Source organism: Nyctereutes procyonoides, unplaced genomic scaffold (assembly GCF_905146905.1).
Source record: "Nyctereutes procyonoides isolate TBG_1078 unplaced genomic scaffold, NYPRO_anot_genome, whole genome shotgun sequence".
Lineage (NCBI taxonomy): Eukaryota > Metazoa > Chordata > Mammalia > Carnivora > Canidae > Nyctereutes > Nyctereutes procyonoides.
In genome coordinates, this window is record NW_026575139.1 from 4,429,477 (window position 1) to 4,457,137 (window position 27,661).

General features: G+C 57.3%; 1 protein-coding gene across 1 annotated transcript; it reads right to left on the reverse strand.

Moving 5' to 3' along the window:
• Nucleotides 1–124: 124 nt before the first annotated feature.
• Nucleotides 125–27,661, reverse strand: HHIPL1 (HHIP like 1). Its single transcript, XM_055304315.1, has 9 exons — nucleotides 27,392–27,661; nucleotides 19,602–20,248; nucleotides 16,347–16,490; nucleotides 13,683–14,011; nucleotides 13,071–13,197; nucleotides 10,070–10,215; nucleotides 7,070–7,151; nucleotides 3,706–3,788; nucleotides 125–1,645 (listed from the first exon to the last, which is right to left on the reverse strand). Exons 1-9 carry the CDS (start codon nucleotides 27,659–27,661, stop codon nucleotides 1,110–1,112), a joined length of 2,364 nt encoding a protein of 787 aa, XP_055160290.1. The 3' UTR covers nucleotides 125–1,109.

The window sequence follows — 27,661 nt, forward strand, 5'->3', positions numbered from 1 at the left end:
GGAGGCCCTCAGTGGGCAAAGGAACTTCCACCCATGAGCAGGAGGGGGGTTCCCGGCCTCGCCCCCCTCCCTTACCCCCACCTCCGGCTCCCAGGCAGTGTGGGTCAGAGAGAAGAGGCAGGAAGGGGGTTGTAAACAGTCACGTTGTTGGCACATCATTGGGTGACAGAGCATTAGGAGACCTTCTGGACCCCTGGGCAGGGGTGTGGTGGGGGTCCCCTGGGATTTCACTGTGCAGCGTGTGGATGGAGATGACCAAGGTGGCTCCAGTGGCCCCAACACCACCTTTAAAGTGGAGAAGCCTGATGCCCTACTCACTGGGTGGCATGGTGCTTGGAGTGGCCAGGTGGGTGGCTTCTGGCCCAGTGAGCACTAGGGGGTCAGGTCTCAGGGCCAGGGGCCCCAGCGCTGTCCCCGGAGCACCCACATGGCCCCAGCATGTTGATGAAGCCCAAGGGGACCAGGAGGCTTCTCCCAGAGGTGAGCTAGTACCCCGTCCCCCAGCCGGCCCTCCCCGGATGCTCACTTCCCCAGGGAGCCTGATCCTCACCCAGACAGCCACAGCCCACAGTTCACCCTGGACCCATCCGTCTAACAGCTTCCCTTTGCCCCACGGGATGCCTACCTGTTCTCTTCGGCACCTCTACCTGCCAGGCCACCCAATCTTTGAGTCACCTTCCTCAGGCCACACTCCAGATGGTCCAGGGCCCTCCACTCTAGCCCGGGGCAGGACAGGCCTGGTCCCCTCCCTCAATCTGCCAGCTATGCCTCCGTTAATGTGCCCAAGGGCAAGCCTGCCCTTGAAGGATGGTCGTCCTGGTGCTCAGGGTCGGTGGCCAGACTGTGCCTGCGCGTGCCTGAGATGTTTGGAGGTAAGAAAAGAACACCTGGGGCCCATGGCCACACAGACCCCAACACGCTGTGGCTTCTGGCCTGCGGAAGACACAGGGGCGGGGACACAGAGAGCACGCGAGCCCTGCACCCCCGACGGCCCACGCGGCCACGGGACAGCGTTACAGACGAGCCCCCTCGGCCCGCCGGGTCGCGCGCACCAGGCGCACAGGGCGCAGGGGCCCCGCCACGCTGCGGCGGGTGGAGGCGGTGCTCGCCTACAGGTCGGGGTCCTCGTGGCTGCACACGACGCCCGCGTCCTCCTGGTGCTCGCAGTTGTGAGTCCCCACGCCGGCGTGCGTGCACTCCAGCAGGTTGCGCTCGCTGCCCGCGCAGCGCACGTCGTCCAGCAGGATGGGCAGCGCGCGGCCCTCCCCGAACTCCGCGCGCTTGGTGGCCCGCGCGGCGTGCGCAAAGCCCAGCTGGCGGCACACGACGGCGGCAGCCTTGGTGTCCCACGCGTCGTCGCACACGGTGCCCCAGCGTCCTCCCGCGAACACCTCCACGCGCCCGCGCCCGGGACTCAGGCCCGCGGGCCGCACCAGGCGCACGGCGCCGGCCGGGGGCGCGGGGTCCGCGGTACCGGGTCGACCCCGCCGCCGCCCGCCACCCCTCCGACCCCCGGGCCGCCGGGTGGGCCTTGCGGGGCGCGGGGTGGGCGCGGGCGCGGCAGCCGTGGGGCGGCGGTGGCGGGGCGCCTGGGTGGGTGCTCGCGCTGGGGGCCGCGGGGTGCTCTCTGCCCTCCGGATGAACTCTGCGCAGAGGAAGAGCCTGCGGTCAGAGCGACCCGCCCCAGCTCTCCACCACGGAACGCAGACCCCTCGGGAAAGATGTTCCCATCCTATCCTGCCCTCCACTCCGACCCGGGGATGCGGTACCTCTTGGGGATACCGGCCTGGAGCTGGTGCGAGGGGCTTCCTCAGTCACTCTGCAAACGCTGGCCGGCAGCTGCTCTGTGCTAGTCTGCCTCTGCGGTGTCCCCCCACCCCTGGTCCTGCCCTCCTGGGAGTGTCTAGTCTGGGAACAGGGATGGGGGAACAGCCCCTCACACTGTTAAGCCATGAGCCCAGTGGAAGGGAAGAAGTATCTGGGAGGGCTTCGGAGAGAAAGTGACCCTTTCTGGCTCCCCTCTGGTTTAGGTGTAAGGAAGCTGAGGCCCCTGATGGGGAGATCTGCTGAGGATCTAAGGCACGCAGGCAGGATGGGAACTGGACTGCCCAGGGCCTGTCCGGGCAGGGTGCAGCTCTCCCCTCCAGGCTCCCAAGGCTGCTGGCTGGAGCTGGGGCCCACGCTGACCAGAGCCATGGTGGGGCACAGGGCACCCCAAGCCTCTACCCCACCACAGGGCCTCGGTACGTAGGCATGGGGAGCTGAGGTGGGTGACTCCCTTTGACCCCCCCCCCCCAATACATGGCCCTCACGCTCGGCCCTGGTCAGCCTCAGAGATAAACCTCACTCTGCTTGGGACACTCTGCCAGGACAGGCACAACTCCCAGACTTCTCCCTGACTATGGGGAGGGACCCAAGGGTCACCGGTCCCTCTAACCACCCCCCACCCACCTCAGCTGAGATGAAGGCTAAGAAGGGGCCTTGATTCAAGGCCATGAGCAGGGCAGGGCCAGGAGCATGGGACGTGGGCCAGATGTGCCCCCCCGCCCCCCACACACACCCTGGCTCCCACTCCACCTGCGGGGAAGGGCTTCCGGTTCCCCAGGCTGTCAGGGAGTCTTCTGCTTTGGCTCCTGCTAGTTCTGCAGCCTAGACTGCCCCCCACCCCACCCCCAGTGCACACTTCGTTCCAGGCTCAACCCCCCAGCCTCCGGGAACCCCCCACCCCCACCCTGGTCCTGCACTGCTCTGGGTCCCCATGGCAGCTGGCACACACTTCTGTAATGGCCCTGGGACAATAAATGACTTTTCTGTCTGTCCCAGGAGGGACAGGGCCTGGTCTGACTTTTCCTGTGGTTCCAACATCCAGCACCAAATGGGTAATAATAGAAAGTGCCAGAAACTGCTGAATGAATGGAAAACTCGCCAAGGCCTGAAACCAACCGCAGCTAGGATTAACCTCCCCAAACTCTGAGCTCATTCCTGCCCCCACCTTTCCTCTGCTGGGGGCACTGCTGCCTCAAGGCTGCCCACCCCCAGCCGCCGGGTGCCCAGCACCCCTCCTTTCCTTCTCCCCTACACCTCCTCCACCAGCTGTGATCTATCTGTTGGGTACCCTTGGCCCACAGGGTGATTTTTAAGATTTTTTTGAGCACAAGTTGCCAAAATTTGCAAATGGAGAGACTGTATGTAACAACCCAAGAAGGCAGGTTTGTGTCTGTCTTGCTCAAGGTGTACCTCCAGCATGAAGCTTGGCTCTGAGGTCACAAGGACTTGCGCCCACCTCCCTCCCCACCAGACTTGTTGGAACTGAACCATCTCATGGCAGCCCCTAGGGAGATGCGCCTGCCCCCGTGGCACCTTCTCCCAGCATGACTCCTTCCGGTCTTGCCCCCACCCATATGTACCCGCTGCCTCTGCCTGTCCTGAGAGCTCAGAGTGCACCTTGCCAGACACCAGTTAGCCCTATCTTTCCCTCACCCCCTCTGAGGCCTGCAGCCCCTTGGGACCACTCACCCATGGCCCGGGATCAAGGAGCTCCACCCACTTCGAGCATCTAATGGGTGCCATTCCCAATGCTAGGCATCGGGGCCCAGGAGGGACATCCAGAACCAGCTGGAAGGACCCGTATCGGGTGGGGGAGCCGCTGGGTATGGGCTGCAGGTGCTTCCCTCCCCCACTTCACCCTTGTCGGTAGGCACTTACTTTCTTTGGGCACAAAACGGATGAGGTGGCTCCTCACCTTCACCTGGGCAGGCTGGATCCGACACTTGCCGGGTGGTGCCCGTCTGCCGACATACAGGAGGTCATGAGTGCCCGCCTGGGAGCCTGCCCTGAGCCTGTCCCCCTGCAGCCAGGCAGGTGCGCATTCAGGCCCGGGCAGTTGTGCGTGGGAACACCGCGTGGGAACAGCGGCGGCCGTTGGTGGAGTGCACCCTACATGCTCCAGGCCCCTGGGGCTCGAGGAACCCAACTCCAGGACAGAAGTCCTATATTACAGCCTGCCAACTGTCCGCTCAGCATCTGCTTCAAGAGTGCTAGGGCCGGTGTTCTGATTCAGACCAGGAACTGCCTTGGGAATGTGATCAAATGTCACAGCCCTCTTCTTTCCACCACCCGCCCCCTCCTGTAACTGTGACTGCAGCCCGATTCCTGCACCCTGCCCGGCCCCCACGCCCCACAGCCTTTGGGGAGAGTCTGTCTCTGCCCCTCTGCCCCTGAATTTTAGTGATGCAGCATCTAAGGGAAGGGTGAGGTTGATCCAAAGATAAAGGGTCAGAGAGAGCAGAGGGCTGGCAGCAGAGCCGAGGGATCTGGGGCCGTGGAGGGTGGGGTTTCAGAGAGCTGAGGAGAACAGCATCTGAGAAGCGTTGCCAAGGCTCTGAATTGGGTCTTCTTTGACATCTCCGAGGGGCACAAGTAAGGCATGGAATTCCATTTTAATTAGCCTTTGGCTGTCGATCTGTGAGTCTTTGAATGGGACCGACCCTATTCTGGGACTGGCCCACGTGGGTCCAGATTTCAATAGGCTCCAGCAGCACAAGGGGAAGGCCCAAGGGGTGAAGTGGCCATGTGACATGAGGTGGCTTCCAGACAGGCTTGGCAAAAGAGGGAAACTGAGGAGGGATACTGGTCTCTCCCCGCAGAGGTTAAAGAAACACACGCTTCCCGAAGCTGCAGAAAGAGTGGGTTTTGCTCTGAACCCCAGATAACATCCACATGCTTCAGACAGACCCAGCAAGGTTTTGTTCCTTAAGGAAATTATGTAAAAAAAAAAAAATCGCTATTAGGCAAAAGGTAGGAGATGCACCCCCCAAATGCCACAGTGGTTTTGTCTGGGCAGTGATGGATGTCCCCACCCCATTCGTCCACTCCTGAGCTCTTCATTCCGGGTGTTCTCTAATGAAGCCTCTATGCAGGCTGTTGTGGGTGCAAAAGAAGACATGCTTTCCAAAACAGAAACAAAAAAGAGATGAGGCAGGGCGGGATGGGAAGGGGAAGGAATCTAGCCTATTACTGGCTCCTCCCTCCAGGGGACCTTGAACAGAACTACCGAAGCCTTTGGGGGTCCCCACCCCCATTGCATGGGGAGGATGAGCCAATAGCGAAAGAAAGGTGCCGCTTGGCAAAAGGAGAGGACGGATCTAAGGCAGCCTCTGGCATGAATTACATGCTCCATAAATGTGATATTTCCTTAGAGAAGCACTCTTTAAAAAAAAAAGAGAGAGAGAGAGAGAAAGAGAGAGAGAGAAATAACCTAAATGTCCAAGGAACGGGTAAGATGATTGCGGCACAGTGACTCAACAGCCAATTACCCAGCCATTCAAAACGATCCTTTCGAGAGTGCTGTTGCAACGTGGAAATGTTTATACAAAATAGGGAAAACGAACAAAGAAAAATGCGAAGTTTGCATGTGCTCCTCCACACTGACATAAATCCCAGAGCTAGCAGATTAAAGCCAGAGGGACCTCGGGGAAATGGGAGGGAGGGATGAAAGGAGGAAGTCCTTATATGTTTCTTGATAAATACTGATGTCAATAACGAATAGATTTGTGTATTTAAAAAAATAATAAAATTTAAATTAAAAAAAAAAAACAGAAAAAGCAACCAAAATGTGTGGTCATCAAGAAATGTCTGAGAAGCTGTCACAGACCAGGGGAAGCTAAGGAGACATGATGACCAAATGAATGGAATGTAGGATTCTGGATAGGATCCTAGAGCAGAAACAGGACAGCATGGAAAAACTGGAGAAATCCTTTAATTAATAGTAATGTACCAACATCGGTCCATTAACTGTGACTAGTGTACCATGACGTCGCAAGATGCTAATAATAGAGGACATCCTTGAGGGGTATACGGGAAATTCTAAACCATCTTTGCAATTTGTCTGTAAATCTAAAACCACTCTAATTTCTCAAAATGATTTTTGAGAAGTAAGATGGTGTTTCAGGATTTTTCCAAAGCCAGGATGTTTTAAAGTGAGGGTAACTGTCCATGTCGGGGGCTGCCAGACGTGAGCAGGTTCTCTGAGGGCACCAGGGGCTTTGTGCTGGGGGCTGACATCAGCTGTGCACACGCGGGGCAACCTGCCCAGGTGCCGAATGGAGGCACAGATCGGTAGGAGGCCAGCTGAAAAGCAAAACTCTAAGGGCTGAGAAGGACCTTGGGAAACATGATCATCCATCCGTTCATCGTATATGCCCGAGTCTTGGCTCTGCGCTCTGGGCAGGCCCCAGGGTGGCACTGACTTTGAAGGTAGGGGGTAGGGGGCAGTCCCTGTGGAGACTCCTGGGCCAGCGGGAGAGTGCCCATTACAGGTCTGAGAGCCGTGGGGAGCACTGCTCAAGACCTGGAGGGAAATGCCCCTCGGAGGCAGTGAGGCCTAAGGCTCAGCTCTGGCTCTGGCTGGGACGGGGGCGCCCACCTTTATGCGATCTCCACCTCTGTAAACTAAGTGGCTGAGATGTCAATGAGTTTTACATGGACGGAGTCAGAACACAAAACCGAATTAGTGGCTCTACATGTAGAAGCAAAGCAGATGGAGAAGGGCATGGGGAGGGTCAGGGAGGTGTTCTGAAAGTCCCAGAATGTTCCAGACAGTAGCCAGCAGGCTGCTTTCCCCAGGAGAAGGTGGGACTGCAGGGGGTAGGGCATGTGGGGTGGGGACAGGCGATCAGGTTGTCTCAGAGGCAAGTTGGGGGCCGGGGAGGTGGTGCAGGGGTGGGGTGCCCCAGGAAATGAGGAGTGACTCAGGTCAAGCCTGTCAGGTCAAGCCAGGTCAAGCCTGTGCTTCTCTGCCCCAGGCAACATCCTTGGGCCCCTTCTGCCATGAGTAGAGCTGGATTTGAGGTGGCAAATCCAGTTTTAAGACTCAGGCCTGCCTCTCCCCAGCACTATGGACTCGACCAGTCACTTCCCTTCTCTGGGTCTCAGTTTTCCCTTCTGAAAAATGGTGCTGTGAGTAGTGCCCTCCCGTAGAGGGTGGCAGAGGGGAAAACAAGGCAATGGAGGTGAGGGGTCCTGGCAGACAGCAGGAGTCCGGGCAGTGGGGGGTCGGGAGGGGGCTCACCTGGAGGGGTCGATCACTTTGTAGACAACCCCACGGGCCGCTGTGGCACTTGGCACGCCCGTTGACATGAAGTACAGCTCCCCTTGGGCGAGAAACCAGGTGAAGAGTGAGAACCGCACCTGGAATGTGGTCCCGGCCAGCCCCCCACCCCCTCAGGCTCTGAGACGGACCCCAGCCTCAGAGAGCCATGCAGGGGGTGTTCCAGAGCTGGATGCAGAGCAGAGAGAGGCAGCAGTGTCCTGGGCCACCGGCCACTCCACCCGGACCTCACCACATTCTGGCCTCATCTTGGGGACCCAGCCTGGCCTGGTCCATGCCTGGCTTCACTCCCAGCGCCACACACCTCTGGGCTCAAGTGAGGGGCCACGGCCCAGCTCCTCAGCCAACTGCTACTGGGTGCCCCCGGGCCCATGTAGCTCCTCCAGCCTTGGCGTCCCTAACCCTAACATGGGATGCGTCCCAGGGCTAGTGCAAGCAATAGAGGAGCACAGCACATGCTCAGTGTCAGCTACTGCTGCTGCGATGACTGTCCTCCTCCAGGATCCGGGTCCTGCAGAGCCCTTGAGGCCAGAGACCCTCCCCTGCTGACCAGCAGGCGCCTGCCAGGCAGGGGCAGGGGCAGAAGCGTGTGCTTGGCGGGTCTCTAGTGTGAATCCCAGCCCCGCACTTCACCCCGTGGGAGCACCAGCAGCTCTGGGACAGCCCCACTTAGAGGCTCAGTTGAGTTTCCTCGATGTCTCAGGGCCCCTGCGAGTTCTGAGCACCTGGCACCATAGATGTCCTCAGTAAATATGAGCTTTCTCCCTCCTCACCCTCATCCCACCCCCTGCCTCTCCCTGCCAGAGGCACCTATGCCCAGGAAACAGGCTTCATCATTCCTATCTTACAGAGGCTCAGAGAGGCCAAATGACTTTTCCAAAGGCACACAGCTGGTGAGTGGTGAAGCCAGGCCTGGATCTCAGCGATGTCTGTTGCCCCCCAGCCCTCGCCATTGGAGGACACATGGTGGCTGGGGGCCCCAGACCCAGGCCATGTGTGATTCAGTGTGATGGTTCAGCCATGCTAATACTTCTATCTTTGTAGGAGGACAGTGAAGAGTTCTCCCCAAGATGGGGATGATCCCCAAGGAGAGACTAAGACAGAACTCTGAGGAAGGCATGTTTGTGGGGACAGGTGCAGTCAAGGAGGGCTGCGTGGAGGTGGGGTCTAAGAATCAAGGCCCAGGAAACCCAGGGATCCTCACAAAGGGGAAGATATTGGGGGGCAACTTGGGTAACTGGGGTAGACCAAGCTGTGGTGGGAAGCTGGGGACTGGGGAGGCCAGGGTGTCGAGTACTCAATGACCTCTGACCCCCTCCAGGAGCAGCAGTCCTGCTTTGGTGGGGGTTTGGGGGCAGTTTATAGGTCCCCAAGGTGAAGATGCAACCGCTCCCTGGCAAGTCAGCCCCTACTTGAGATCCCATAGGCACAACCACGGATTTGCTGTGCCGTCTCGGGCTATCACTTCCCTCTCTGGGCCTCTTTCTGAGGGGACTTGGCCTGCAGCCCTCACACCTACTCTCCAGCCCCCTGGAGCGATCCAAGTCTCTCTGCACATGCTGCTCCCTCAGCCCGGAATACCCTTCTCCCTGACCAAGCCTGAGCTTAGGGCCCTGCTCTGGGAAGCCTCCAGGGGCCAGATTAGGTGCAGTACCCCCCAGCTCCCACCTCTGTAAAGTGACAGGCATGGACCGGGCACACTCTGTAGCCTGTCAGCCTCGTCTGCTGGGAGCCATGGCCCCCAACCCTGCGCACAGGCAGGGAGGCCCCACGGGCCCTGCCAGCCCTACCTGGGGCCAAGTTGCCTTCAATTCTCTGTGGTGTGGACTGTCCCTGGAGGACACCAGGCCACCAGAGACCCTTGTTTTGCAATTTGCAAGTGTTGGAACCACTAGAGAGGTGGGAGCCTGATCCTGGAGCTGGAGCCAGTTGCTGGGCTCTGTGCCTTCCAGGGGCCGCCTGCCCAGGCTCGCTAGTGGGCTGTCCCTGGGCCCAGTGACTTAGAGGAGGCTCCTCCTGGCTCTCCCTATCCGTTACTTGATGTCACTCAGAGGGCTGGACAAGGGCCCCTTGGGAACTGCACCTTCCAGGCCCTGCTCCTGGGGGGGGGGGGAGCACCCCTCCTTCCAAAACACATTAACCCCCTACTGACCAAAAGAAAAGGCTTTCAAGACCCAGTGGGCTTGGGAGGGCAGTGGGGGCTGGGGCTGCCTTTTTGAAAATTTAGATTGTGACGGGTGTCATCTAACAAAGGTTTCCCAGACTTAGGCCTGGGGGCTCTGGGCACTGGGCCCTGCAGGAGATACCCCTCCAAAGGCCCCTGGGTGGGCGTTGCCTAGCAACCCTGCCAAGCATCCCCCAGGCCCCACTGGGGGCCCCTCAGCTTTTGTCCAGGGACAATTGGGGCCAAGGACAAAAGCAGGAGGCTGGAGCAGGATCCAGCCTCCAGGGCCCCTCAGCCTCCCCCCTCCCTGTTCCTTGCATTGAAAATACAAGAGTCGGAATGGGAACCCACTGACACGTGGGTCAACAGAGGGTGTTCGAGAAGGCGGCGTCTACCTACTTTCTAAAGACAATGTGGCTTAATTTTATAGGCCAGACTTCTTGACCATCAGGAACCCAGGGTGGTAGAGGTCTGGGATACACTCTTCCCCCACCTGCCTGCATTTCCACCATCACAAACCCCTTCCTGGTCCACTCACTCCATGGCATCATTTGAAGCCTAGAAGCAGCCCTGCAGGTGTAGGGGGGAAACTGTCCCCAACTGGAAGATGGAGAGATAGAAGCCCAGGCTGGTGAGGACTGATGCCCAAGCAAGGTCTCAGGCCACTGCACGCTTGCTCCCCAGCCTTAAGGGGATTTCAGGCCTGAGACTCCATCCCTGGGATCCCAGGCCAAAGGACCCATGGGGTGGGGGCATCAGTCCCAAGCACAAGGCCCCAGGGCCTCAGGAGTGCTCACCGGCCTCATCTTCAGCAAAGGAGATGATATGAGGGTAGTAGTTGTTAATGAGGCCCGGGAACGCACAGGTCTGGCCTCGACCCATGCAGATCTCGCTGTATCGCCACTGGCCTGTCTCCAGGTTCTCGCGGAGGGACATCAGACGCCTGCAAAGAAGCATGAGCTGTGGGGTCATGCCTGGCATGGTGCCCAGGGGAACTCCACCCACAATCTATCCATCCATCCACTCATATATTATTCATGCAACCAGGATCATACACTGTCTGCAGGACCCAATGTAAAATAAGCATGCAGGGCCCTTGTTCAAAAAGTGCCAAGTATTTCAAGGCAGTGATAGCAGAACATTAAACCAAGCGTGGGCCCTTCTGAGCATGGGGTCTGTGCATCCGCACAGGCTGCACGTCCATAAGGCTGGCCCCCACTACTCCCTCGTAGTCTAGTGGTTAGGAAGGAGCTGGTGCTCTCATAAAGCTGGTCCAGCATGCAGTCTTCCCTGAGTACCTCCTATGCACCAGAAAAAGGCAGGGGAAAGAGACGAGCCAGTCCCCTGCCCCCTGAGCTCAGCCCCACCCACTGACCGGCAGGAGGTGGCCACGAGCTTCAAAATCCTCCAGGGCTGGTGACCAGAAGTTTGTATATACCCTGGAGCAGCCTCCACTCTGGAGCATGCGGTAGAGCTTGGGCATCTTCAGAATATGATCTTTCCCTCTGCTCCCATCAATCGCCAGGCCCTGCTTGGATGTACCCTCCCTCCTCTGAGAAGCCCTCCTGACTGCCCCCAGCGTTGGCTCCTCCAGCACTGTGCACAGGCTCTCTGAGGCTGGACCGGAGTGGACCAAGCATGGGTCTGTCTCCCTGACTCTGCTGTTAAGTGCTTTCAGCTCTGCTGCCCTCACCCTGGCACAAAGCCTGACCCAGCAGAAGGGCTTGCAAAATTAGTTGTATCTCTGTGGTGGGATGACTTCAGCACTCCTAAGGGACAGGCGAAGGGGGAAAGGAGGATCAGACACAGAAACAGAGGCTTTGGGGCCACCTGGTTGGCTCAGTCGGTGGAGCACGTGACTCTTGATCTCGGGGTTGTGAGTTCGAGCCCCACGCTGGGTATAGAGATCACTTTAGGAAAATAAAATCTTAAAAAAAAAAAACAACAAAACACAAAAAACAGAGGCTTCATCTAGACCCATTTCTAGAAGGGAAAGCTGAGTGGCAGAAGCAGACTGTCAGGGAGGGGTGGAACAGGAGAGGCCCCAACATCCAGAGGCCTAGGTCAGCGTTGGCCCTCAGCTCCAGCTGCAGATGTGCCAGCCACAAACCAACCCTGCGCCAGCAGCCTGCAAGACATGACAATTCTCTGACCAGCCTCGAGCCACCTTATTTCCATATTTCCACTCCTGGGGAAGCCTGTTCAGCTGTCCTCATGTGGAGAGGCTAGGGTGGGAATGATTTTTTGTTTGTTTGTTTTTGTCTTTTCTTTAAGTAGGTTCCACACCCAATGCGGGGCTTGCACTCACAACCCTGAGATGAAGAGATTACTAGATCCCAAGTGCTGTATGTGTATTAACTGACTCAGTCCTCAAACTCTAGTAAGCAAGTACTATTATCATCTCCCTTTTACAGACAAGGAGACTGAAGCACAGAGAGGTGATGTAACTAACTCGAGGTCACACAGCTAATAAGTGGGCGGGAATCAGACCCCGGCGATCTCAGCTGCACTTTTTTTAAAGATTTTATTTTTAAGTAATTTTTCTATCCTCACGTGGGGTTCGAATTTATGACCCTGAGAACAAGAGTCCCACACACTACCAACTGAGCCAGCCAGGCACCCCCTGAACTTTTTTTTTTTTAATCCTTACTTGGGATGCCTGGCTGGCTCAGAGGCAAAGTGTGTGACTCGTTCTCAGGGTTGTAAGTTCAAATCCCATGTTGAGGGTAGAAATTACTTAAAAATGAGATAAAAGAAAATAAAAAATGAAGAAAGACAAAGAGAAAAAAATTATTTTTTAAAATCTTGACTTTTTTAAAAGCAATTTCTACACCCAATATGGGGCTTGAACTCACAACCACAAGATCAAGAGCTGCATGCTCTACCAAATGAGCCAGCCAGGTGCCCCTCTGCAGCACTTTTAAAGCCTTGTGTCAGGTATATGTCTTCCTAGGGCCTCTATATTCCTCCGTTTTCCGCTCTGTACAATGGGAGAATGAGGGGATCATGAGGCTTCACAGCTCTCCTCGGGGAAAGAGTCCAACCCACAGCTTAGGAGGTATGTTCTCTTTTCTCCGTCCAGAACCTATTTGGGGGTGTGATGCATCCCAACCCCCACCCCATGCAAATACACTCTCTCACACACACACACCTTTAGATTCTCAGTGGGTAGGGTGGCACTGCCATATAGTGTGGGGACTGGGCAGCAACGTGCCAGGGGCCCCCATGGTCAGACCCTGGTGGGAGCCACAGCCCCTCTCCCCACCAGAAGGACCTCTCTGGCCTCTTCTAGACCAATGCTCCCTGAAGCCCCAGTCAGTTACTCCAGCCAGAGGTCCTGGTTTCCCCAGAAGCCAGGTGGCCCAGAGTCTGTCAAGGAAGTTGTTCATGTTCTCCTGACCCCCACCTTCCACCTCTGCCCTCCCGCCTTGTACTTTTGGGACTGCCGGCAGGCCTGGAGTCCACGCATCTCGGTGGGTGGGGAAGATGAACGGATTCGCAATTAAACAAGCGTCCGGTCTCTAGTCTCTCTAGTCAAGAGCTGTGCCTTCACGGCGGTGCTTGAGGCAGCCAGTGAGGCTCAAGAAGGGTATCAGGAGAAAAGGGGGTGGGTTAGGGTGTTTCCTGAGATATGACTCCAGACTTCTTCCCAGAGGAAGAAGGTCCCCACCAGCAAGCAGCTCAGTTCAGTGTGCACCTGTGCACATACGCAGGACACCTGTACTGTTTTGTTTTACAAGAAGCCAGTGGCAGCATCCACTGAGCCTGCTTTGGCACAGGAGCCCATGGGCCACTTACCCACTCATAAAGTCGCCGAAAATGTAGAGGCCGTTCAGGTTGGGGTACTCACAGCCCCGGTACACATAGCCCCCCGTGACCGACTTGCCCAGCTTGTGCGGGTAGGCGAAAATCGGCAGCACGTCATCTGCAGAGCGGGGGAGAAGCTGGGATGAGCTGGCAGGTCAGCCCCTCCTCCCCAAGGAGCTGGGTAGGTCTGAGTCTGGAGGGGCAAAGGGAGGTGAGGTCCCCGGGAGGGCCGAGGCGGGGACCCCAGAGAGTCACCGCCGGAGGAGGGTGTTTAGGGCTTGGGTAAGGCAGGGAGGAGAGCATGGGTTTGCAGGGATGGGGTGGGTGGGGAAGAGAGCCAGGAGCAAGCCCAGCGGGCGCTGGGGAAGCGGGGAGGCAGGGGCATCCAGGATGGTCCGATGGAGACGCGCGGGGGGGGGGGGGGGGGGGGGCCGGCGCACACCGCATGGGGTGGGGGACGGATCCGGGAGTCTCCAGGGGCGCGGGGAGGTCTCGAGGCGACGGGGGGACGTGGAGGGCACGAGGGAGGCGCGGGGGCGGGGTGCGGTGTGCAGACCCGAGGGTCGGGGTGGGGGTCGGGGTGGGGGTCGGGGTGGGGCTCACCGAGGGAGGCGTTGGCGCACAGCTTGCGGTCGTAGCACTCGTAGCCTTCGCGCGCGCGCCAGCCGTAGTTGCGGCCGCGCTCCACCAGGTCCACCTCCTCGAACTTGTTCTGGCCCACGTCTCCGCAGAAGAGGCGCCCGCGGCCCGCGCCGGTCGCCGGGTCCCCGCGGTCGAAGGAGCAGCGCCACATGTTGCGCACGCCCAGGGCGTAGACCTCGGGCCGCGCCGCGGGGTCGCCCACGAACGGGTTGTCGCGCGGGATGCGGTAGAGCGGGCCGCGCTCGTTGTGGTCCACGTCGATGCGCAGCACCTTGCCCAGCAGCGCCGACCTGCGGGCGGGGGGCAGGGGGGCAGGGGGGGCTGGCAGCCCTGCAGCAGGTGCCCAGCTGGGTCAAGGTCAGCCTGGGCTGTGGGGCCAGACACCCTGGTTCAAGTCCTCCCTAGCTGCTCACCAGCTGGGCACCCCATGCATGCATGCATTCATTCATTCATTCATTCAGCATTTACCAGGCACCTCCTTATGCACCAGGCTGCAGAGGCACTGGACATACACACCTTCTATTGCCCCACCTCATCCTCGCCACCAACCTTTTAGGTCTAGTGGGCGCTACTGTGATGCTCTCTTACAGCTGGGGCAGCGATGCTCAGGAAGGTCACGTAACGTGCCCAGTTGTCACAGTGCTAGTAAAGGGGGGGGGGCTGGGATCCAGCCCAGGCAGTGGGACCACAGAAACCCAAGCTCCTGGCCCCAACACTCTTTCCAACTTCCCCAACGCCTGTCTCCCCGCTGTAATTCTTAGGGTGCTCCCTCTCCTTCCTGCCTTCTTACCGGGTTGTCCCAGGGAGTGAAAACAGTCCTAAAAATGACTCATATTTGCAGTTTTCTCCCAACACCCAAGACGGTGATCGGCGTGGAATAGGTGCTCATTCAGCATTTGGCGAGGGAATGGCTGCAAAGTCTAGTGCACCATATATGAGTAGAGGTTGGGGCTCAGGGAAGCGGCAGGGGGCGGGGGCAAGGAAACACGGCAGATCTCAGGGGAACTGGGAGGCTGAGGTTCTTGCTTTCTCTCTCACCATTGAGGGCATTGGGGCAGAACCACCATATGTCAGAGAGCCAGACAGGCCTCGGCGGCCCTTCACCTCACACTGCACACCCACCACGCCTACCTCAAGATGAGGCCACCCAGGTTGCAGAGGGGGACAACTTGCCAGCTCCCCCCAAGCAGCTCTGGACTTGAACCTAGGCCACTCCCATGGCACCAGGCAACAGCAGCTTCTGGATGGAGGAGACCTCAGGACTCGTGCTCCAGAGCCACGGAGGACAGGAGTGGGGCCCTATCTCCACATCACTTCCACGGTGAGTAGCTTATGGGTTTTATTCATCCCATGACAAAAATGACACGCGCTGGCACAAATCTGCAATGTGCTTGAAGACGCTTTGAGGGGAACACACCTTAGGCATCTGTTTTCTGATGCACCTCCCTACCACCTCGCTCTTCTCGCTGTTAGCATTCTGGAGCACTCCCCTCCTCACCCCCTCACCCCCGGCTGCCTTTCCAGGCAGGACTGTGTGGTATGCACATTTGATCAGCCGTGTACCCTCATTCTGGCACGGATGGCACCCAAGCCTCCAGCTCACCATCAGACATCTCACAGTTGTCTTCTTTAACCGTGCAAGAGGCTCCCACCCAAAGATGCCCCACAGTTAATCCCCTATCATGGTCTCACCCCAAGGAGTCCCCCGCACACGCTCCAGCTTGCTCAGCACCAAGCCCCAGATGACACCCCTGCGCCCATACACTGTGCCGCCAGCTTCACTATAGAAGTGGGCAAAACTCATAGCAGCAAAATAATGTTTTAAGTTCTGTCCAATTATCCACAAATCCTTAATTTCTATTTTCCCAACTCCATCGCTAAACACATCCCAAACATGAGAAAGCTGCAGTGATTCTTACACTGTCATATATGAAAGCACAAGTCACAAATTGTGAACACGTTAATTACTGTAATCAACATCATCCTTCTATTTTTACTTTCTGGGCTAAGGAAGGTTTTGTCATTTTAGCTAAGAGAATGGAGGAGGCTGCCCTAGATATCTTCATTGACACTGTGTGTGTGTGTGTGCGTGTGTGTGTGTGTGTGTGTGTAGTAGAATAATGGCAGGCCATCTGCTCAAGCCAAGAAGTAAATAACAGCAAGACTATGCCTCAGCTTCTGGGCCATTGTGGGTGACCCTTGGGACAGAAAACCCTCCAGCCTGTACGGCCCTGCTCCAACAGCTCACGCTCCCCCTTTGGTCTGGGAAGGCTCCCTTTTCTTCCTCTGGGTCAAGCAGGGCTGGGCTGACTTCTGATAGAAGCCCAGCTTCCCGGAGGCTCTCTGCTGTCACTTATCAGGTACCCGGGACGAGTGGGTTCTGTGCCAGCCCTCCACAAACACGATCACCTTTGCTCCTCACGACAAGCCTGCCCTGGAGATTACTATTCTTCCCTCCAGCTGGTGAGTGGAAGTGGCTTGACTGGGGTCCCCCGCTGGCTACCTGCAGACTGGGCTGGGGCCCGAAGCCCTTTCTACCGCCCTGCACTGTGTGGCTGAGGAAGTAACTCCCCTTCCAGAAGAGCATGTAAACCAACCCACCGCCCAGTCAGAAGCAGAACATACTTGTTTTGGGCATTTCCAAACTTTCCAAAGGGGTCTCCGGCCATCCCGCCATCACCAGTAAAGATGTAGAGATACCCATCGTCCCCGAACAGCAGCTGGCCCCCGTTGTGGTTTGAGGCTGGTTCTTCGATCTCCAGGATTATCCTAAAAGAAGATAAGCCACCCCCACCAAACAAACAAATAAACAAAACACCAACCTCAACCAAAAACATAAAACAAGATCACAGCAATAAAACCTCCTCTTTTGGACGCCATTTCACAGTTGAAAAGACTTTTCATATCTTTCATAGCAGGTGATTTTTATGAGACTCTAGTAGGCAGGGCAGGGATAATTCACTCCACAGTGCTAACGAGGAACTGGAGTCTCAGAGAGGTTGAGCAACTTGCCCAAGGTCACACAGCCCATGGGTAGCAGAGCTGGGACTAGAACTCAGGTCTTCCTACCACTCCCCACCACTAGCTCCCCAAGTTATGATCCTGTGAAACTGTGGACCTTGCCACCGGCCCAACTGGTTTCTTCGTAATCGTAGCTACCTGCATACCAGCCACTTAAGCCGAGCACCTTCTACACATCCCCTTCATTTGTTAGGTACTGTAACTTCTAAGGAGGTGGGGTGCACGGTGTGGGTTGTGCTCAGCTACCCAGCCCCTCAGCAATCTCCTTTACTGCCAGGGCACAAAGCCTTCTGCTCCACGGCCGGCCAGCTGGATTCCGGTTGGGGTTTGCCAGTGAAGGGTAGAAAGCAAGAGGAAGGGAGAAGCCACGCTTCCCTGGCTCCTGGAGCTGCCTCCCGAAGTGGTAGTTGCACAAATGGGAACAGTGGCTCTGGAAGGTGGACTCTTGGGTTTCCACCTTAACATCTTGGTACCAGGAGCAGCAAACTTAGCAACTCAAAGAACTTTTCCCTTGTTCCCCTGGCTTCTTGCAATTACTGATCTTCGGATAACTTTGACCTTCCTCCTGTCCTTCTCCAGATCCTTCCAATGCCTCTGTAGCCGACTCCCTGTTTGCTTAGGTTTTCCAGGACTGGTTACCAACTTACTAATCCCTTATGAATACAGTTAAGAAAAACCAAGGCACAGAACGGTCAAGTAACTTGAACCCAAGACTTCAGGGCTCCAGAGCCAAGACTGGAAGCCTTTCCACTAAGGCCAACACACATGATGTGGGGGTGTGACACAGAGCCCCAAATTCCAAGTCCTCCCCGGACAGGACAGCTCAGACGGGCAGGTGTCCACCTCCCCTGGGGATCCCAGCCCTGGGAATAGGAATTGACAGTTGACTCAGGCAAAAAATGACCACTCGGTCCTGCCCAGAACCAGCCGTGCCCACTTCTCCTTCTATGTGAGTCAAGTTCTAGGCTTGTGCTTGGCAGGGACCATAGGACACTCACTCTGAAATATGTTCATCTGGATATTGTGTGTCCCACCTGCAGTTTTTATGAGGAATCACTTTTGATTTATTTTATTTATTTTTTAAAGATTATATTTATTTATTTGAGAGCGAGCTTGAACAGAGCAGAGCAAGAGAAAGCATGAGCAGGGCTGGGGACAGAGGGGGAGGGAGTAGCAGGCTCCCCACTGAGCAGGAAGCCAGACTGACACTTGATCTCAGGACCCTGGGATCATGACCTGAGCCCAAGGCAGATGCTTAACTGACAGAGCCACCCAGGTGCCCCAGAAATTGCTTTTTATTTTTTTTATTTATTTTTTATTTTTTTTTTTATTTTTCAGAAATTGCTTTTTAAAAGTCACCGATGAGGGCCACCTGGGCCCAGGTGGCTCAGCGGTTTAGCGTTGCCTTCGGCCCAGGGCGTGATCCTGGAGACCCGGAATCGAGTCCCACATCGGGCTTCCCGCGTGGAGCCTGCTTCTCCCTCTGCCTGTGTCTCTGCCTCTCTGTGTGCGTGTGTCTCTCATGAATAAATAAATAAAATCTTAAAAAAAAATAAAAGTCACCAATGGAGTACATTCATTCTGTCCCTTTGTCTCTCCTTTGTGAGAGCCATGTGATAAACTCGGTGTCTCTTGCACAGCTGGTTTGTACAAACTTGTGTCAGATAATGAGAATTACGCTTTCTCCTTTTGCTCTGGCCGCCAGGATTCTCATGGTCAAAATTAATGCTGCATGACAAGACCTACATTAGCCCTCACGTTAGCCAGCATATTTGATTCCTTCTCCTTTTTACACTTTCAGTGTCACAATTTTACAGTTTTATTAAGTGTACGATGTGCCAGTATTTGCTTATTTGCCTCAGATTGGTCCTGGTGCTGCCCTTACCTGCTCTCCATTTCAGACTCAGATCCTACAAACTACATTTCCCATGCTCCTTTGCTGGCTGGCCTCCAGCTAAGGTCAGCTGATGGAAGGCACTGGAGGAAGGGAGAAGCCAGGGTCTTTCTCCCCAGCTCTCTCTCTCTCTCTCTCTCTCCTCCAGCAGTGTCTTGGCAGGCGCTGCTCCTCCCCCGTGGCCCCAGCTCCCTTGCCCAGGCCCACTGTGGTTCCAGCTGCCACCAAGCGGCCCCAGCTCCAGGGTTCTAGTAACCCCACCTTCCCACTTTGTCCTTCCAGCCCTGGAGGTGGAGGCAGCTTCCTCCCATTGGGAAATTCAGGGTTATCTTACTTCCTCCTCAGGTTGTTCTTTCATTCCTATCACCTGAGTAGCTAATTCCCAGTATCAAATCCTGCCTGTTGAACTGCCTAGTACGGGGTTTATTTTCCTGTTGGGTCAAGACTGATCCATATGCCCTTCATGCCAGGCTGGGTCAAAGCAGTGGGGGGTCAGGGCGGGGCACAGATAATACAGAAAGCAGGCTCGTGTTGAGAGGAGTAGCTAAACCTGCTGGGGGCAGGGATGGGCAGAGGGTCCAGGGAGGAGAAGCGGGAGGTGGGGCTCAGGAGACAGATGCACCCAGATTCCAGCTGTGAGGCTTCCCAGCTGTGTGGCCTAGCAGCTCATTTTACCTCTCGGAGCCTCCACTTCCCCACCTGGTGAAGTGGGGAAAATACTACTTCCCCTGTTGGGCGTCAGGAGAATGGAACGAAATGAACCACCCACAGTGGCTGATCCAGGAGCCTGGACACGATCCTGGGAGGCTCTTCTGCGACTGTCCTTCCCTGAGCCCAGCCCCCTCCCCGGGGGTGACCAGTGCAGGCACACAGCATGGATTGGGGCGGTCACATTCTGGCACCGGCCAGCCCAAGCTCAGCCCTGCTCCCCCCCCAAGCCGGGGCCCCCCTCCCCGGGAGACCACCTCTCAGAGCCGTGGTCCACGGTGTTCATGTCGTCAGCGGACACCCTGAACTCGCTGATGCGGATCCACTCGTCGAAGCCGGACCCCACTGAGTAGTAGACGTAGAGCTTGCCGTTGTGCCGGAAGCCGGGGTGGAAGGCTAGGCCCAGGAAGCCCCGCTCGTCGCCCTCCCAGGGCGAGGTGAGCACCGCCCGGCTGACGTTCAGGAAGGGCTTGTCCAGCCGCGAGCGGTCGGGCAGGTAGGCCCACACCAGCCCCACCTGCTCGGCCACGAAGAAGCGGTGGGTGCCGTCCCGGGCGTGCACCATGGCCACCGGGTTGCGCAGCCCGTTGGCCACCTCCTCCAGGCACAGCTGGAGGCAGCCCTTGGCGTCGGCCACCACGCGGCCCAGGTTGGAGTTGAGGTTCTTGTTGACCAGCAGGCGGGGGAAGCAGTAGTCGGCGTCGTCCAGCGACAGGTAGCGGCAGAACTTGGCACGGTTGCCCTCCAGGGCCCAGAGCTCTCGGTCGGGCGACAGGTGGCGGAACAGGCCCCGACACGTCTGCCACATGTCCAGGCAGTAGTCCTCGCAGAGCCCGGGCACCGTCCTCAGGGGCGTGGACGGGTCCTCGGCGTCGTAGAGGTGGGCCGCGTACGGCGAGCATTCCTGCAGAGACAGGGCGGCCCAGGGATGCCGAGGGCAGGTGCCGACCGGCTGTGTGACCGCTGGCCAGCCCCCCCCCCCAGAGCCTCGGGCTGCTGGCCTGTAAAATGGGGACAACGCCATCGGTCTGGAGACACGGCAAGTCTCACTGAGGACAGCAACCCTCGGCCTCCTATCTCCTCACCTCCTTCCTTCTGCCTAATGCTGCTGCTTCTTTTTTTTTTTATTTTGTTTTATTTATTCGTGAGAGGCACAGAGAGAGAGGCAGAGACACAGGCAGAGGGAGAAGCAGGCTCCATGCAGGGAGGTGATGTGGGACTCGATCCCAGGACCCCGGGATCACGCCCTGGGCCAAAGGCTCAACCGCTGAGCCACCCAGGTGCCCCTCTCTTGCCTTAATGCTTCATTATTAGCACAAATAACCACAACTATCACTGCTACTCCTAGCAGCAGCAGCTGCCCTTGAGCACCTACTGTGTGCCAGAGAGGCTGCGGCAGTTTCATTTACTTCCTCTTTTCATACGATGCCTCTGCCCCGTATCTGCATGACTCGTTCCTTTGCTTTCTTTAGATCCCCACTCAGGGGACACCTCCTCAGAGAGGTCTTCCCTGACCATGCATCCAGCACTCCACTACTTCCTAGCCTCTGACTCTGCCTATAAAAACAACCCCCCCCCCAAAAAAAACGGCCAAACCAAAAACCTTACCATTACCTGGTTATTATAATTAAAAAAAAAAAAAAACCAACATGCTTGCTTGTTTACTGTCTGTCTTCCTTGGAACCTAAATGCCACGAGGGCAGGAGTTTTGCCTGTCTGGCCACTGTGTGTTCCGGAACATAGGACAATGTCTAGCACACAGTAGGCCCGTGGTGAACACTTAGGGATGTGCTGGATGTCAACTGACCCGCCCCGCCCTTAATGGTGAATGGGTGCTCCTACCTCCAGGAGTCAATCTTCACAAGAACCCATGAAGGGGAGAGAGTTACAGATGGGGAGACTGAGGCACAACTCCTCCCACATACCAGTGCCATTCGGTCAGCATGGAGGAGTCTGGGTTTGGTGGGGGGGTGACCCCACTCTCCCCAGCACCCCGGAGGCTGGCACATGTACCTGTACGAGTTGATAACACCCATGTCCACACATTGCCCTGGCCCCAGACCCCCCTTCCTCCACCACTCAGGCACCTCAGGCAGGGTCCTGGGCTGTCCTCTGGGGCAGACGGAGCAGCCACCCTCAGCCTCCCTGACCTCCCACGGAGGGCTCCCCCACTAATGAGACACCGGGGAGCCCACCCAGCACCCATATGGGCACGATCTGTAATGCAGAGCACTTAATGCCTCCTGCAGCAAAACTTTGAGCCCTGGGAGGAGGGAGCTGATGGGTAAAGTGTTCTGTCCTCCTCCCAGCCCAGCAGACAGTCCCGATTCATAGTTTGGGTGGCTTCTTGGACCCACGCTCCTGCCAGTTCAAGATCAAGTCACTCTGAGCACAGCCGAGCCCAGAGCCGCATCCCTGGCTCGGCTCTGCCCCCATTGCTCGTGCTTCTGGGTCCTCTTACCCCAAGAAGGAAATAACTGACGAGCTCTGCCCCTGGTTCTGCTTTCTGGGAGCACAGGCAGAGGTGACAAACCTGACCAGACCTCACCCCAGCCTCCAGCCTCCCGTACCCACCCCCTGAGAGCTGAGAGGGGCCCCAGTGTCACTGTCTCCCCAGCCCCAGCCTGAGAGCCAACACAGAGGCACCAGCACTCGCTGATCCAGCTCTGCCCACAGCTCTGCCATCAATCAGCTCCTGCCTCCTGCTCACCTTCTGTTTCCTGACACATCCGTCCAGTTTCACCTCTGAGCCTCAGCACACACTGTTCCCCTCGTAGGCACCCCCTTCCCTCCAACACAGCATTCTATTCATCCTTGAATAATAAGCACGGCCACTGGAGAAATAGTGCTAACAATATTAACAGCTCTGGGCATCTGGGCGGATTGTGGGCCAGGGCCATGCTGGGTGCTCCAGTGAACCCACATCATTTCCCCTTCAAGGCACCCGACTGGCGCCAGGAGGTATGTTCTCATTCCCGTCATACAGACGGGAAGAAGAGGCTGAGAAGGAAGCCCCTAACCAAGGTCACAGGCCAGACTGGACTAGCCTGGGGTTGGAGGGTGGGAGGAAGGGAGAAGCCAGGCATTTCCCTGGTCCACTGGCTGGCTCCTAACCACCACCCCCAAAGCCTACTTAAGTGTACCCCACCCCTACCCAGAGCAGAGGCCTCAGCTCCGCAGGCTCCATAAGAACCTCCCTCAGGGGGGCTGGATGGCTCAGTCAGTTGGGCGTCTGCCTTGGACTCAGGTCATGATCTCAGGGTTCTGGGATCAAGCCCCACATCAGGCACCCCGTTCAGCGGGAAGCCTGCTTCTCCCTCTCCCTCGGCCCCTCCCTCCACCACTCATACTCTCTCTCTGTCTCTGTCTCAAATAAATAAATAAAATATTTTTTAAAAAAGAAAAAACAACCTCCTTCAGTTAGAGCCCCTGATCTGAGCAGAGGTCATTATTTACGTCTGTGCCTGGCACCCTCTGGCCCCTGCCCCACCATGAGCTCAGCAGGCCAAGGTCTGGACTGACTCATCTCTGGATCCCGAGAGGGCTCAGAGGATGCTCCTCCCGCGGCAGGGGAGTCACTGACAGACCCACACTCCCCTCCTCGCTGGCAGGGCCAGGCTGGGTTCCAGCAGGAGGCCTCAAGGGGCAGCAAGTGGCAGACTGCCCTCTTGGATGTGTGTTCAGGCTCTGGGCCAGGGGCAACTCCCTCCGTGTAAACAATTGTGGTCACACCACGGCCTTGTCCTCCTGGTACCTCTATTGCTACTGTGAGGCTGAAGGCCACTTGGTGGTGTGTGGTCAGTCTCTGGTCAGTCCCTGTCCCAGGCCTAGATGAAGAGACCCCATTTCACATGTCCCACTTTGCCAGTGAGGGCTCTGTGCCCTCATGCCCATGTGCCCATGGTTCCCCTGGAACCTCCTAAGAGTCCAGCTAGCAGCTGTAGGGGGGCCAGGAAGGGTCTGTGTGCACACATGCCTCGCTTAATTTTCGCAAGGCAGGGTCACTGTGACTCCCATTAGATAGACGAGGAACTGAGGCTCTAGGAAGGCTACGTGACAAGAAGTGGTCACCTCGGGGCTCAGACCCAGCCCTCACGATGCCCAGACTGATGCTCTTCCCAGATTAGTCAGCAATGTTTCATTCAGCAAGTGTTTACCGGACACTAACTGTGTGCCAGGCACCGTCCTCAGCTCCAGAGACACAATGGGGGACAGAAAGGACTTCTGGAAGCCAATCTGAGTGCTCTCCACTCATCAAAGCCCAGTCCAGAGCTACAGAGGCAGCAAAGGGGGCCTCCAGGGTGTCAGGCTGGAATTTTAGCATCCGTGCATCGAACACTGGGCCTGGCAAGCCCTTACTCATGGCCTGTGTACTCTTACTTACACACAATGCAAACCTGGTGCTCAGACCTGAGTAATCCAAAAGCAGGACATGACAAGGGAGTGTAATGATTGCTGCAGGCAGGGATGATCAGGAACTGGCCTCACGGTGGTCAGTGGAGGAGGCAGGAGAAAACCCAAGAAAAACCAACCTAGTATCACACTGCTCAGCTGTCTGGGCCATTCAGCACAGGAGCAAACCGCCTGCTGCCCTGAAATTGCCACTGTGGAGCTGCTGACATTCGTGACTCATGGTCCTGAGCCCCAAAGGTTTCTTACGTCCACCACCTCTTCCCTAGGAAGGCCGAGTCTTTGTACACAGTGTTCTCTTGGGAGGATATTTCCTCCTCTCCCATTTCCACATCTGGCAAACTCCTATTCACGACTCCAGGCCTAGCTGAAAAGTCTTCTCTGACTCCTCCATCCTCCCAGGGCTCTGATGCCCCCTCCGGCCCTTGTGGATGCTCCCACAGACGGTATCTGTCAGTATCTCAGACATAACATCATCAAAATGTAACTCTGTAGCTTGTGGGGTGAGCTCTCTCCACTTGTGCTGTCCCCCACCCCCACCCCATTGCCAGGGATGGCTCAGCTGGCTCTGCCTGGCTAGGACTTGTCTGTCTACCCCACAGACTGCAACCCTCCAGGGCAGGGACTCCAGGGCCCAGCACTTTAAGAAAACAGGCAATATGGCAAAATCCTTAAGAGGAGGGCTTTGGAGTCAGAGTGCGCTGGAGACTGAGTCTACCATTCGGTGTATGACCTTGGGCAAGTCCCTTAACCTCTCTGTGTCTGTGTCTTCGTCTGTAAAAGGGGAAAGGAATTCCAACCTCCAGTTGTTGGGAGGAATAAATGAGATGATGCACATGTTGTTCAGTAAATGCTCAAACAATATGGCCTATCCAGATGCAAAGTTTCCTCTTCCAAGAAGCCTTCCCTGACTTTTCCAGGGAAAGTATGGGCTTTGTCCCTGTGCCCCATAGTGTTCAGTCACCCCTGGGAAGCCTTTTGTGTATTCTGGTGTGTCTGTCTCCTGACTTGAACAAGGGGACTTTTGAGGCTGGGCCTGTGATTTGCCAACTGCCTCTGGGCCCAGGAGCCAGCACAGGGCCAGCTCCTAACAGGCTCTGGGGAAATGTCTGTCCAGTACATGTATCTGCAGAGCATGCTCAACGTAGATTTCCATCAGAAACCGGCTTTGATGACTTCAGGTTATGCAGAGAGGCAAACCTCAGTTATGCAAGAAGTTTGTGATGTGGACAGTAGGAACCTGGATGCCATGTGTCACTAGCTGCCTTTTCTCCTCTTGATGACACGGGCATCAGTTGCATGAAGGTGAAGCCTGAGAAGAGAGTCCGAAGGGGCCAGGAGGGACCATCACCCTCCAGCTAAGGAGCCATCGGGCATCTGGAGGAGTGGTGGGTGCCAGATGGGGGCAGGTTCTGGAGGGGACTGTGGGAGCGAGCATGCTTGCATGGTCTCCCTCCGGCCTGGAGTCCATCTCCCCGAGACAGATGTGAATGCTTGAATGCTGTCATTGAGTGAAACTTATAAATAAAGCACCGTGGCCACCTCCCGGGTGGAAATCCGGAGGTGCTGAGTCCAGACACGGCCTTGGCTCACAGACAGCATGGTCCTCCATCCAGCATTCTCCTGCCCTCCCTTGACGCCCTGCCAGAGAAACTGTGATCCAACCTCCACTGCCTGTCCAAGTTCACTCCAGACATGAGGTCACTCTCAGAGACGCCTGGGGTAAAGCGCTAGTGGCCATTCCACCCCTGGTTGCTCAAGACCAAGTCATGCCGGGAAGATTCACAAGGAAAGAAGGGAGCCTCCTGCCAGGGAGGGGTAGCAAGACTGACCCTTCCTTTCTTCCTCCTAGGACCCACCCACCTTATTTGCCCTCTTGAGCCTGGCACATGGTAGGTGCTCAATAAAGAAATGTGGAGTGGATACATGAGCCCAACTATGTGACCAAGGGTGGGAAAGGCCTGGTTCCAAGGAGCCTACAGTCTGGTGAGGGAGGCAGATGCTTGACCAGATCATTCTGGCTCCTGTGTGATGCACATAATGGGGGCTGAGCAGAGATCCCCTCCTCCTTTGCATTCTGGCACTCCTTAGGGACTCCTTCCTTTTTTTTTTTTTTCCGTTTTTTAAAGATTTTTGTTTACTTATTTGAGAGAGAAGAGAGCAGAAGTAGGCAGAATGGCAGGCAGAGGGAGAGGAAGAAACGGGCTTCCCGTTGAGCAGGGAACCCAATGCGGGGCTCAATCCCAGGACCCTGGGATCATGACCTGAGCCAAAAGTAGATGCTTAACCTGAGCCACCCAGGCGCCCAAGGGCCCCCTTCCTCATCCACTCCCAGCCCCTCTTATCTCTGCCCCAGATGGCCCACTCACAGTGGCACTGATGTGGTTCGAGTGCCCACCAAGGACATAACTAAGCTGTGTGACCACTGAGCCAGTCCCTGCTTCTCTGGGCTTTTCCTGAATTGGCCTCTGGGCCCTCCTCCATCCCTGCCTAGAGAAATCCAACCAGAATCATCCATAGAGCCCTGAGTATGTGCCCTTTAGGCTGTGTGGCAACTCCGAGGACAACTAAGATTGCTCCCATTTTAAAGATGATGCAATGAGGGGCGCCTGGGTGGCTCAGCGGTTGAGCATCTGCCTTTGGCTCAGGGCATGATCCTAGGGTCCTGGGGTCGAGTCCTGCATCGGGCTCCCTGTGTGGAGCCTGCTTCTCCCTCTGTCTATGTCTCTGCCTCTCTCTGTGTGTCTCTCATAAATAAATGGATAAAAAATCTTTAAAAACTACAAATAAATAAATAAAGATGATGCAATGAAGTGCAGTGGTGACCTGCCCAGGGTCACATAGCCGGGAAGTAGCAGGGCTGCGATCAACCCAGTAAGTCTGACTCCAAGCCAGCCCTCCTGCACCTCTCCCAGCTGGCTGAAGGGTGTCAGCTATGCTGCCCTGCAGGGCCCTAACCGCCCAACTGCCTGGATGGTGCGCCAGGGTCAGCCTAGGGGCTTCTGGCCGTGACTCCATTTCCCCAGGCATTCTGGTCAGTCCCTCGGGAATCAGACCCATGCTGGAGGCAAAGAAGAGCTAGGGCACAATCCGGGGCGCGCAGAGGGCGGAGAGGTTCCACCAAAGGGGTGCCCCTCGGGTGGCCTGAGAAGGTGGGACCCCTCCGCCTGGTGGGGGCGCTCCCCGGGAGGGGGCACCGCAGGAAGCTAGCGGGGGCGGCCGCGCCAGGGGCATGGCAGGCGGGGCTCACCCGGGGGCCGGGCACCCAGTCGCTCCTTAGGTCCAGGGAGGGGGCGGGGGAGGGGCCGTCCCTGGGCGCGGTGTCCGGGTCCAGCGCACCCGCCGCGCTCCCCGCAGGTCCAGGCTGCTCCCCGCTCCCCTGGGGCGGCGCGGGAGGCCCTGGGCCCACACAGGCTTTCCATCCCGGTACCCCCGTAAGGGAGGGGCTCCCCGAGCCCGGGAGGGCCCGGGGCGCAGGGGGGTCCCCAAACTCCAAGGGGCTGATGACCCCCGTGTGTCCGCCCCTCTTGCTTCCCGAGGGGAAACTGAGGCCCGGGGCAGGCCCAGGGCCGAGGCCACGGAATGGCGAGGCCCGTCCCCCCGCCCGGCCCCGGCCGCCCCGGCGCGCGCCCCTCACCTGGCACAGCAGGTCGAGCGCGTAGCCGGCGCACGCGGCCCACTCGGCGGCGTCCACGCGGGCCGCCAGGGCTCCGAAGCGGCGCGCCAGCTCCGCGTCCCGCTCCGGGGTGCAGCAGCCGAAGGCCGAGTACTGCGCGCAGAGGCGCAGCGGCTGCGGCGGCCGGAAGGGCGGCCTGAAGTCCAGGCACTGCGGGTGCGCCGCCGCCCCCAGCGCCCGCAGCGCCAGCACCGCCAGCAGCGCCCCCGGCCCGGCCCGGCCGCCCGCCAT

Coding starts and splice junctions, on each gene's coding strand:
- HHIPL1 (XM_055304315.1), bottom strand. CDS start 27,661: ATGGCGGGCGGCCGGGCCGGGCCGGGGGCGCTGCTGGCGGTGCTGGCG. Junction 13,198..13,682: donor GTGCGCCAACGCCTCCCTCG/GTGAGCCCCACC, acceptor CCCGCTCTGCAG/ATGACGTGCTGCCGATTTTC. Junction 1,646..3,705: donor CCGTTTTGTGCCCAAAGAAA/GTAAGTGCCTAC, acceptor TCCTCTGCGCAG/AGTTCATCCGGAGGGCAGAG.